This window comes from Pundamilia nyererei, unplaced genomic scaffold, assembly GCF_000239375.1.
Source record: "Pundamilia nyererei isolate P.nyererei 1_Seehausen unplaced genomic scaffold, PunNye1.0 scaffold00010, whole genome shotgun sequence".
Taxonomy (NCBI): domain Eukaryota; kingdom Metazoa; phylum Chordata; class Actinopteri; order Cichliformes; family Cichlidae; genus Pundamilia; species Pundamilia nyererei.
The window spans coordinates 5,597,207-5,609,479 of record NW_005187411.1 but is presented as its reverse complement, the minus strand read 5'-3'; the positions used below and the strand labels follow the sequence as shown (position 1 = coordinate 5,609,479).

General features: G+C 41.9%; 1 protein-coding gene across 8 annotated transcripts in view; it reads right to left on the bottom strand.

Annotated features, from left to right (window-relative positions):
* Positions 1 to 6: 6 nt before the first annotated feature.
* Positions 7 to 12,273, bottom strand: part of eml1 (EMAP like 1) — a 52,066-nt gene continuing 39,799 nt past the window's right edge. For 7 of the 8 annotated variants that reach the window (XM_005723952.1, XM_005723949.2, XM_005723951.2 and 4 more), the window contains 17 exons: positions 10,587 to 10,716; positions 9,325 to 9,474; positions 8,665 to 8,734; positions 8,005 to 8,115; positions 7,412 to 7,507; positions 7,145 to 7,279; positions 6,897 to 6,996; positions 6,304 to 6,455; positions 5,692 to 5,817; positions 5,304 to 5,435; positions 4,617 to 4,684; positions 4,401 to 4,489; positions 3,022 to 3,119; positions 2,631 to 2,718; positions 2,212 to 2,307; positions 1,987 to 2,117; positions 7 to 1,906 (listed from right to left, as the gene is read on the bottom strand). In XM_005723952.1, coding sequence (XP_005724009.1) covers positions 1,781 to 1,906; positions 1,987 to 2,117; positions 2,212 to 2,307; positions 2,631 to 2,718; positions 3,022 to 3,119; positions 4,401 to 4,489; positions 4,617 to 4,684; positions 5,304 to 5,435; positions 5,692 to 5,817; positions 6,304 to 6,455; positions 6,897 to 6,996; positions 7,145 to 7,279; positions 7,412 to 7,507; positions 8,005 to 8,115; positions 8,665 to 8,734; positions 9,325 to 9,474; positions 10,587 to 10,716 — 1,898 coding nt within the window. In that variant the 3' untranslated portion in view covers positions 7 to 1,780. The remainder of the gene's footprint in view (positions 1,907 to 1,986; positions 2,118 to 2,211; positions 2,308 to 2,630; positions 2,719 to 3,021; positions 3,120 to 4,400; positions 4,490 to 4,616; positions 4,685 to 5,303; positions 5,436 to 5,691; positions 5,818 to 6,303; positions 6,456 to 6,896; positions 6,997 to 7,144; positions 7,280 to 7,411; positions 7,508 to 8,004; positions 8,116 to 8,664; positions 8,735 to 9,324; positions 9,475 to 10,586; positions 10,717 to 12,273) is intronic. The other variant, XM_005723950.2, reaches the window with a different exon arrangement.

Below are 12,273 nucleotides of genomic sequence, written 5' to 3'. Positions count from 1 at the left end.
TTCCAGAGAGATTTTAATGTTCAATGGTATTTTGCAGCCCCAAGTGTTAAAGTGGTAAGACAAATAAATGTTACATTCACTCTGTAGAGTGGCAGCTTTAAATCACTGTTGTTAAAAGATCTGAAATTTTCCTGATAAAAGGACATAAACCGATAAAACAATCAGCCAGCCTTCAGGATTTTTAAACCACCTCAGTGTGCCTCATAACAGCAGCAGCTAAATCAGCTAAACCCCAACCAATTATCACGTAAAAAAAAGTCCCATTTACTCATGCACGTGTGCTCATTTGGCTTTTCTGTTAACCATAAGGAGTGTGACATGCTACACATCGTACCACTGATCGGATGGCAGACAGCTTTAAAGCCTGAGAGCAGACATTGGTTTATGAAAAGCTCCAGTAAGTGCTAAATGTTAATTAGCTTAATAGACCTGCTGTATTTTTTTTTAAATCAGGCAGAAGCAGTGCATTATAGAAAAACCCCCCAAAAAACATCTCAACAGTTCTGTTAAATATCTTGCCAGTGACTGATGGCGCACAGCTGAGAAGCACATCAGACAGTTACAGTGTAATGGTCTCATTCTTCCCCTTCATAAACTGATGTAGGTACAATAAAAAGTGGAAAGACACAGATTTGAAAGGGCTTCACATCACTGAAAACCTCAGCATACGCTTCATTTTGATTCTCCTTGCACTCCAGGCAAAAGTCAGAGAAACCTAGCAAACCAAAATAGTGTATATTTCACCCACTGCGTCCTCAGTTTCAAGCTTTTTAGTACATCTACCGATCTAAACAGAGATTTATTGCAGGAAAAAGGGTCAAAGGAAATCAAGCTGGCAGTGAAGGATTTTACGCACAATCAATAAATAATAGGAAAGGGGTCCTGTGTAAAGAGATGGAAGCACAAACAATTTGAACATGTTCAAATAAATTTCTTATTAGATCCTTCTGGTTTTAAATAGTGGGTAACAACCTCCTCACTCACAGTATCCTCCTCAGTCCCACAAAACCAACAAAGCAATAATGGCTGAACAAAAGTTGGATCTAATATTAACCGTTAATGAGACGTTTGGATATTTTAGTGAGATGTTTTTTCAGAGACTCTTTCTGATGTGACAGTGTTAACAAAACGGGGAAGGGCCTTGCTTCACTAGTGCTTTCCTGAGTTGTTAAATACAAAATAAAAGTTTGACAATTAGAAAAAAATCACACTGTATTTTTTTCTGTGCACAGTTTTTGTTGCAGTGTTCTCGGATCTCCAGTTCAGTCTGGAGGGGCTCTGAAAGGCAGCAAAACAAACCTCTTCAGTCCATTATCTGGTGGCAGGAGTGTGTACTACACAAGGACAGTGAAGCCAAACTGTAAAAACGCACCCATCGGGTCAGACAGGGCCTTTGGTTTTCGCATTGATCCGTTTGATTTGTTTTGTTTAATGTCGCTGGGTGCAAGGCTACAGTACGCGAGGGGGAGATTTCTTTTTACATGTAGTGCGGAGACAGAGAAAGGGGGAAATAAGAGGATTTTTGTCTTTCAAGCAGGCGCATGTCAGACCCCCGACAGTTTGTCGCAGTTAGGATCTGTGTGTGGATCGGGGAAAGGAAACCTCAGGTCAAAAAGTTTCTCTTCAATCAAAACCACTTCAGTTCATTCAGATCCACATCTGTGTTAGCGTCTGAGTTCGTTTCAGTTTGGTTTGGTTCAGTTTAGTGCAGTTTGGTTCACTTTGCTTCAGCCGCAGCAGCAGCAGCGAGAAGCTGGACAGTATCCATTTCTGTGCTCGCTCAGACTATCCTCCACTGCATCACGCTCATGTCCTTCCCACCTGTCGACACCAGGCAGCTGTCATCATACAGGAAGGTTACATTGGTCACGTGACTGCTGTGGCCACCGTAAACATGGCTGGGAGCCTGGAAAGAAACAAAAACAACACAGTTTTTCGATACTGAGCCGAATATCCTGCTTAACATCACCGTGAGCAGCATCTCACCCTGAACTGTGAGCAGGGGTATGAGAAGAGGTGGACCTTCCCAAAGTCGTCTCCGGTAACCAGGAGGCTCTTATCGTTGGATCTGCACACGGCGTTGATGTCGGTGCCGTCTGAGCCGTCGGGCCACAGGCCTGGGGAAGCAGAGGGCGCCGGAAATTTCTACTGAATGCACAATTAAATACCAACATACACGTAAAGAGGGAGATCAAAGGATCCGCCACTTACCAAAGACCTGGAAGCCCAGAGTGCAGGTGTGGGTGGCCCACTCAATATCTCTGGTTGTCTCCACGCTGACCACCTGTTTACACACTGATGGGATCCCTGAGGAAACAAATACAAAGCAAATACACAACAGGTCTTAGCGTGGCTTAGAATGGGTACTGTTGGGCATGCCAACTCCAAATTGCTGTGACTGAAAACTTTACACTCAACATCTTACGAAACTAACTAAGATTGCTCAAATGCACAACCAAGTTTGTGCTCTCCTGCTACCTCAGAGCTGGTTGTGAACACAGTTTTGCACAGTGACTAGTTTCATGAATGCATGAAAGGGGAAAAATCATTTTAGGCCAACTTTACTAGATTTCGTGGCATTTTTAAGGATTATATCTATCCTAACGGAAACCTGAGGATAAGTGACTTACAGTACAGTATCTCATAGTCGCCTGAATTTGATACCAGGTACTGAGAGTCCACAGACCAGTCCAGATGAGTGATGAAACTGGAGTGACCCTGGGAGAAGTTAGAAAAGTTTAAAAATGCATCTCAGACACACACAGCAACACACACTTCACAGTATTTTCAGAGTGGAGTCAGTATGGGTATCCAAGAACTATAAATAATCCTAGAAATGTTGATGCATAGTCTCAGCAGGGTATGACTCTGGGGGTTGTTATTTATGACTTTGCCGGTTCTCTGTAAACACACATCCAGAAAGCACTGGAATGCAGAACTGAGGAGGGAGCTAAAGATAAAGGTGAAGCAGAAAGGAACTTGAAATAAAGGATGAGGGGGATTATAAATACAGGTGCTCACCGAGCACTTCCCCACTCGACTGTACTTCCTCCCATTTTCTGCCACAGCGTAGATATAGATGTAGTTGTCGTGGGATCCGATGGCCAGGAAGTTACCATCTATATAAGATGAAGAAAAGAGGAACATTAGAGGTCATAAAATGAAATATAAATTAAAAAACAGGTGTGCAGATGGCAAATAATTAACTAGACTGTTGTAGATGGATATCCACTGTGAGGAGGGAGGCGATACATCTGATGCTGCAGGTATAGCAGATGTTCATTACCTAATATATATTAGTGCTGGTAGCGTTAATCTTGTTAAAATGACGTTTAACTGCATTAATGCAGCAAATCTCCGTTAGCGAATTAACGCCGATCACCCCGTGCGGGGCTGCACGGCGTCAACGTGTTAGCGCAGTTAGCTGGTTGTATTAACTTTTTGGTTTTTATAACAATATTACTTGGTAATTCATATACACTCACTGATCACTTCATTAGGTACACCTGTTCCACTTCTTGTTAACAAGAAGGCTATAATTAGCCAATCACATGGCAGCATCTCAGTCATTTAGGCATGTAGACATGGTCAAGACTGCTGAAGTTCAATCTGAGCACCAGACTGGAGAAGAAGGGTGATTTATGTGACTGTTGGTGCCAGGCAGGAGTGTTTCGAAACTGCTGACGTGGGATTTTCCCACACAACCATCTCCAGGGTTTACAGAGAATGGTTGGAAAAGGAGAAAATATCCAGCGAGCAGCAGTTCTCTGGGCGAAAGTGCATTTTTGATGCCAAAGGTCAGAGAAGAATGGCCAGACTGCTTTAAGCTTAAGCGGATTTCACATAAACAATATAACAGCAGGGATCCACCCTGCCCTGTATTTTTGGTTCAGGCTGATTCTGGTGTAATAGTACAGGGGATATTTTCTTGGCATCCTTTAGTACCAAGTGATCATTGTTTAAACTCCACAAATGACCATGTCCATCCCTTTATGACCACAGTGAACCCATCGTCTGATAGCTGCAAGACAATGTGCCATGTCACAACACTCAAACTGGCTTTGAGTTCACCGTATTCAAACGGCCTCCACAGTCACCAGCTCTCAATGAAGTAGAGCACCTTTGGGACAGGATGGAACGTGATATTTGCTATCATGTCAGTATGTTTCCAGCTCATTGTTGAATCGATGCCGCAAACAATTAAGCCTGTTCTGGAGGCAAAATGGGGTCGAAGAGAGGTGTACCTAATAAAGTGGCTCATGAGTATATGACTTCTTTTGTTTTGATTTTGGCAGTTTTAGCTCTCTTCAATCAACATAAACTACAACACATACAAGTCTTCTGTGTAGTCTTCTTAATTTTCCTAACATTAATACACAAACATGAGATTAACACCATACCTGGCCCATAGCGCATAACCGACAGCTGCTCATTCCCATCTGTGTGCATTGTGACTAAATCCTTAGAGTCTGTGTCCAGTACCAGCCACCTGCAGGATTGATGACAGAACCGATCAAAATCTTTTAATATACTTTTTTTCTTAGCTGTAAAGTAAAGGCTGTATCTCTTAACCAAGCGCATTGGCACTAAATGCTTTTTGGTGATGGTGTCTATACCTGCCCGTCTGGGTTCCTACAGCAACCACAGCTCCAGAAGGATGGAAACCTGCTGACTGTGCAGCATCCTGTGAGAAGAAGAAAGAATATGACATTTAAAGTCCACCCCTTCACTCATTAATGGGTTTTGATTATTGTTACCTCACTATGCAGATTCGCTTGTGTGCAGCTTTTACGTTTATCTCCTGGTTTCACTGCTTGCCTTAAATTTAAGATGCGTTTGGTACATATGAGCATGCTTTTGTGAGCTCTACTTTTGTAGTCTACAGTGCACAGACATTGAAAATGATGATCTCAGTCATGTCGAAGATGTATAGCATCATGCTAATCAAAATCGGAATCAGTTAAGCACTTCACATCTCACTCGTATGACTGGGATCACACATATAAATTGATTTCTTTAGCAAGAGAGAAGAAATAGATGCAATAGAAAAAGAAGATTTATTTTTTTACTGAATTGTGTTATGAAATGTATTTGGAGGGAATCTTTAATGTGATCAATAATTCAAATAATCCAAATTTATATAAAGTATAAATAATGTTATGCTGATAGCTTTGCTGTAAATGTGTACATGCACTTTTGCTACTTGATGTCCTGTTTATTCTAATAGACATAAAAATGATCTTCATATGTTTGCTGTGTAATTCCAGTGACTGACCCCAGGGGCCAGTGTTGCCTAAACTTACTTCCAGGCTCTTGGACCAGATCAGCTGATGGGAGCTTGAGTCCCACAGACAGACCTGCCTGTCATACCCACAGGTCAGGAACTGAGGTTTCCAGGGATGGATGGCTAAACCCCACAACTCATCAGTGTGACCCTGCAGAAAAGAAGAGAAAGAAAGAGAAAGAAACAAAGCTGATAAAACTAATCAGCAAACTACTGTTTTGGGGTTGTGCAAAGCATTTGAACACATCCTGTTGTAACTTAATCAAACACATTCATTTATTCATTAAAATTTGATTTTCATCTGCATGAACTTGAGATGAGCTAGTAGTAGGTTCTAAGGAAAGGAAGAAGAAGGAACCCTCCTATTGGACAGCCAATGTAGCGATAAACCTGACTGCTGCATGTACCTGTGTAATGGGCATGAACTCTCCATCCAAACTGCCTTTCAAAACAAAGTTCTTTGTGGTCCCGATGAGCACACTCTCCCCTCTGCCCTCTGCTATAGTCCGGATGGGACCAAACAACTCAGGCACCTGTAGAGAAAAAGCAGCGATCATGCACAGCACCGCTTCACCTGGAACCTAACAGCTGCCTCAGGCAAGACAAGCTAATTTATAATAATAATACAGTCAATGTGAACCCCGAGTGTCATTGCTATAAATGCCTGTGAATCTCTTTGAAAGCATAAATCCATCTTATCCTCTGTAATATTTATAATAAGATGCAGTATTCAGAATGCATAGTCAGTCGCCTCAGGCATGCATGCAAATTCTGGCTAATATTCCAGACTGAGACCTACTTGGAGGAAGGTGCTTGATATTCAGCTTAACATTTTATTAATACATCTTAACAGTGTGTGCTTCTGGTGCATCATTAAGAGCTATAGAGCTGAGCAACTAAGCATTAAAAACCCAAGGATTCTGTCAAATGCTTAACAGCATGACTAGTGTACCCCATCTGTAAAATTATGTGTAATTTATAAACTTTGCATTTGCCTCAGAGCGTTTTTGCTTTCTCACCTCCACCGTTTGTGTCTGCTGGTAGCTGCTGTCCCAGGAAATGAGCCTGCGGTCTTTCCCCCCAGACACCAGAGTGCCGTTCCTCAGCATGCACAGAGCAAAGATGCTGCCTTCATGAGCTCCTTGGATGACGTGGCTGATGCGATTAGTGCCTGCACAATGAAGATGGGACAGAGAAGGGCGTAAAGGTCGACTGTACACAGAGGGCAGATAAACTGACAGAGACAGATGGTGTGATGAGGGTATAAAACTGTAAGACTGCACATCTCCTGCACCTTCTTTTCCTTTTATATAAAACAGTTCAGGTCGAGACACATCTTTGACTCCTAGTCTCCTGATTCCACCACCACAGTGACGCATCTTCGAGCTTATAACCACAAAATCCTTCGCAGACAGAATCATTATTGGTTTTTTTCGTTGTGCTTCTGACGCACACTTCTTCTGCGAGTCAGGTGAAAGCACACAGCTTTTTCTATTTTTGACCACACCCCTATTTTCAGCCGTGGTACGCTCTCTTTCTCTGCAGACTCACTCACTGTGTACACCCTACAGACATGATCCTTTTCACAGGCGAGCGTGAAACAGTCGAGTACCTTTTCCCCACACCAGGATGTTCCCACTCGAGTCTCCGGTTATAGCGTCTCCATTTTCCGCGAAGGTCACGCACAACACAAACTTGGGCTTCTCTTGTTTCTGCAGTAAACACAAGAACATACATGAACTGAATTTTGCTCAGCTACCCCCAAATTTCTATATATAGCAACGCAACAACTCATGACATTACATGCTGTCATGACTCTAGATGTGAATATGCTTCCTAACATGTGAGGAACAGTCCTACCTCAAACAGTCCCTGCTTCTTGACCAGCATGCCTTTCTCCAGGTTCCAGAAATATAGATGGGACTTGCCACACGTCACCACGATGTTGCTGTCTGTGGGGTGAAAGTCCGCAGCAAACACCGACTCGTTGGAGCACTGAGCCAAAACACGTGGGAAAAAAAAGAAAAGAAAGAATGAAGCTCAGGAGAAACATTAAACACTGAGCCTACTGAGGCAATCACACCCAAACACAAACACAAAGAAATCACACAATACATGTGCAGATACCTTAACTTCAGCCAGCCTGTCCTCTTTCTGCCAGTCCCACACAGAGAGAACGTGGTCGTTGGAGTCGTCGACGACACAAAGTGTGTTTCCTCCGTTCTGACATTAAAAATGTTTTGAAAATAAAGAGGTTAATTTTACAGAGAACTGGAACTGTCAAAATAAAAAATGAATAAAGTAATAAATGGACTCAATAAATAAATGATTAATTCATTAAGTGTAATAAAAACATATTAAAAATTAATGTAGCCAATGAATAATTTAAGAGTAATTTACTGACAGTATTAATTTTTACTAGATTATCTGAGTGCTTGAACTATATATTGTGAGCTTGGCACTGATAAACCAACAGAGGTGAAGTTAACCTCCGACCTGCTGTGAATGACAGCGCCTGTCCTTGCAGTAGAAATTAAGAATTAATTAAATATAGAACAAACTAAATGGGAAACCAAGGTTAATAAAAAACAAAAGAAATTTAAACAAAATATGAACTTATGTCACAATTTATACATCAGTTCATGCAGTTTGTGACATTGTAATTAATTTATGAAGTCACTAGTTTATTTATTTAAGTGTGTCAGAGGGGGTTTCCTCACCGACTTGGAGAAAGCCAAGCAGACGAGCGCTCTGTCAAAGAAGCCGGTGCCCAGAACATGGAGGGTGTTGAGGCTGACGGAGTCCCACACACGAACGTGAGGAGCCAGCTGCTGCCAGACAGGGAGTGCACACAACCATCGGCACGACACATCAGTTCGATGTGACGTACGGCTTGAAGAAGCAAATTCACTGAGAAAAATACACTCACTGGCCACTTTATTAGATACAGCTCAGCTGCTTATTAATGCAAATATCTAATCAGCCAGGGTTACGCTAGTTTCTTGAACACGGCGATGAGTTCACTGCTCACAAATGCTCTCCACAGCCACCAGATCTCCACCACAACCCAAAGGCTGTTTAGGTTGCATCATGGCTGTGCTCCAACATTTCTGCAGCATCTGTGTGATGTTATCATGTCAACATGAACCAACATCTTTGAGAAATGTTTCCATAGACAATTAAAGCAGTTTGGAAGGAAAAAAGGGGTCCAACTCTGTAAGAGTAAGGTGTACCTAAAAAAGTGACCGCTGGATGCAGGAACTCTCTGCCAGAATTAGGTAAATCTGTTCCTTCAAGAAAATAGAATTTACACCCAAACACAATAAATCAAAAATGATAACAGATAACTTGATAAAACATAAGGAGCAGATCTCACTTACTTTTCCGTCTGAGGAGGTGCCCGCCACCTGCCCAGTTGCTATGGTGATTTTATCAGGGTGGACAGCCAGGCTGGTGGAGAGAAAGACGTGAAAAGTAGACGTGAAAACAGGCTTTTTGACATCAAAGGACCGTTTGAATAAAGATGAGCCATGTGCTCCCAGGACATGAAAGGCTGCTTTTGGTGAGTGAGATTTTTAAAGATATGAATATGATATTCGCTGTAGCTACCACACGCTGTCTGCGTCAAACTGTGGAGGGAAATTAAACATATTAAGATGAATTCCTTTGGGGGCTTTGGCGGTGCAGCACCACTCGCAGGAAGTTCAAACACTTTGTCTTAAAAGGAGCGAGAATCTCTCTGATTCATCCTCTGATCTGTAATCCAAACTGGTGATTAATAAGATGAACTTTTATTAACCTCAGTGTGTGATAACATAATCATGGCAGTGACTGCTCAAGGTTACTCTCACTGCACTCCGAGCTTTCCTATAAATATACTTTCAGCCTTGTGCCTGAATGCAACACTTGAGTGCACCTGTTACTTTGCCCGCTGTAGTTACATGAGTCAGTTGTGTATTTTTCAGGGATAGGAGATACAAAAGGAGCAAAGAGATGAGAGCGAGATTAAAGACTCGATCTGGGCTGCTGACGTCTCTTACCATTTGATGTCGTCTGTGTGTCCGGTGTAGTGTCTCTGCAACCGCTCGTCCACGTTAAACAGGACGACCACGGAGGCGATGAAATACACCGTTTCTCCAGTGGGGAGCAAGTAAAGGTTGGAGCGACAGTCTCGACCACGGTAGCCATAGCTGAACAAGAAAGCGGTCAAGGAATGAAAGAAAGGAAAACCCTAAATGGGTCTATAACACATGTTTTGCTCTGTTTTCTTTAATCACAAACAGCTATGTGCTTTCATTTGTGTAGCATTCATAAATTTAAACGGTGTGGATTAAAACTGAGATCAGGAGAAGCAAAAATAATAGACTATAAAATTAGCTTTGCATGATTCATAGTGAAAAGGAATCCTTTGTCTTCATTCTTTTCATTTCATCCACTGAGTGAGCTAATCTCGCCTTTCTTCTGATTGGCTGCCACTTGCAAACAGAACACTTGAACAGTGGGTGGGAGGGGCTTCTAAGGCTGAGATGACTGCATTAAAGATTTCAGTCTCTTTGACATCATGTAGATCCAAGGAAAACGGTCTGAAACCAAGTGTTTAGAGCTTTTTAAAGCATTACATGCTGCTCTATTCATATTATTGTTGAATTACACTTTCGGCATGTTTAATGTGGACATTCTTCACTGCAAAAGAAAACAACCAAAAGCTATATAGGTCCATTTTAAAAATGGGTAATTCATCATATCCAAAATGCACGGCCCACGTTTGTATTTCTGTCGGTGTGTTTGTTGTTTGTGCTTTCCTTATCAGATTTGATCATTTTCTGTTTTGCCTCTGGGTTCGTGACAGGCTTAACAACCAGCTATATTCACTCCTTCATCAACGAACAAAAGAAGCAAAGAAATAAAACCGCAGTGACACAAAGTAAAAATAAAACAGCACAAGGGGAGCTGCTGACTGGCCGTGCTTTAGCCTGCCAGCTGTGCGCAGGTTATTACTGACTCCAGGCCGCAGAGCGATGAGCCCGGCTCCGACAGCGGCAGCACAATCCGGTGAAAATGAACATCTGAACAGATCTGCTCTGACAAGCAGGGAAAGCAAAAGGACAGGCTCGCGCCTTCCTCCTCTTAACTCCCACAACTACATCACAATGTGGATTTCCTCAGATGATTACTTTGAGAAACTTTCCAAATCAGAAAGTGGGATTATACTTGAACTTTTTCTGTTCAAAACATGTCAAAATGCTCTCACACAAGCTCCCTGCCTCTGGTATTTGGCAAATAGGTTGCAGTAAAAGGATACACCCAGTCCAGCTTGAGTTTGTTGCTAGGTAGCTCTGCTCTTGCCTCCAGGCAGTAGCTGTCCACTTGGTCTTTGGGCATGTACATGGTGACGGGGCGACCTTTCAAATACATTTTCACATAACCCTCCTCTAGAAAAGGCAACAAGAATAATCGGTGAGATAATGTTTAGATGCACAAACACAGAACCCCTGAATCCTGGGTGGAATTAAATCACTTACAGTGTCATTTTTTTTACTATACGGCAAAACAGAAGCACACACAGCACTGCTACTTAATACATCCATTATGGTGTGAATGACAAGGGTGATAATACTGAGTGTAAGACAAGACGAGAGGATGAAGTGATGTGAGATGATCAAAAAATGACAGAGCTTGGGAAGACAAACAGCTTTTTAATGGACTTTTATTGGCCATTTCAAAACACATATATGACAAGAAGCAGCACAAAATAAAACTGCAAACACTTTGTTAAAAATCTTCACAACTCAGGAATATTCAGCTCACAGCAGAGATTGACCAACATGAAACGCAGACACAAGAAGCAGTGAAAAGAAAAAAAAACAGATTGAGGCTTAGAGGAAAGAGGAAACACTGAGAAATCATTTTAAAACATGCAAAATAAACCATGCAGAAGGAAACCAAAATGAACAAAATAAACTTTAATGTTAACAGATAATCAGAAAGGTTGACTAATGGATCAAATTGATGGCTTTAAAGGCTTTTGTACTCATTTTGCTGCTTTTTCTCTGATTCTTTCCTTGTGTTGTTTTTAAAGGGAAAGATCAGATTTAAAATCATGAATCTTCCTTTATTACTTTAGACATAAAACATGCTGTCCTCTCTAGATAAGCTTGCTTATGTTTGCTAATAACAAATCTGGAAGTACTGGCTGGGGGATTTAATAGGGCTGCGGTAGCTGGGTGTATTAAGGGGAGAGTAGGATGACAGGCTCCCTGACTTCCTCAACTGGATGCTAAAATTCGGGGTCGTTCTGGCCACTGAAACCTTAGCAGAGTTGCCTTTTTTGGCCCTGCTGATTTCTGAGGTTTGTTGTGTGTTGGCGGCTGAACGGGTTGTTACCCCTGAAGCTGCAGGGACGCTGCCTTTCCCAGTCAACTTTGTAGAGCGGCTGAGGTAAATCTGTACTGTGACTATAACATAGGTAAGGAGAAAGAGCAGGGGAGTTGTTGATGAAGCGGGGCAATAGAGGTTGTCAGGGCCGGACAGATGAAGAGGGCAAAATAGGGACAAAGCAGGATCAAGAAATGCAAGAAGTTAGACACATGAAGTTTTTTTTACATTAAGTACAAGAATTATGAAACTGGTAGGACACAGGGAAACTATGGAAATTATTCCCAATTTAAGCCAGCATATTGTTGAAGACTGGGATATATTTAGAAATGTAGTAATTTAGTATCTGTTGAGTAATGCAAATTAAATTTGTCATTTTTAGTTGGTCTCATATAAGATCTCCCCCTCAGTCATTCGAAACCTGGTTTTGGAGCCTTTACATAAACTGTATATAAATGATGGCAGCAGTCATGGTTGTCAACTGGTTTGCATATTAATGCTTTGAGTTGACAATACTGGTTGTGGCCATCTGGGTTTCTCAGTCAGATTTGTGCCTTGGGTATCATTTCTGGTTTAAAAAACTAAGACATAGCACAATTGCGGGTAGCCACGCC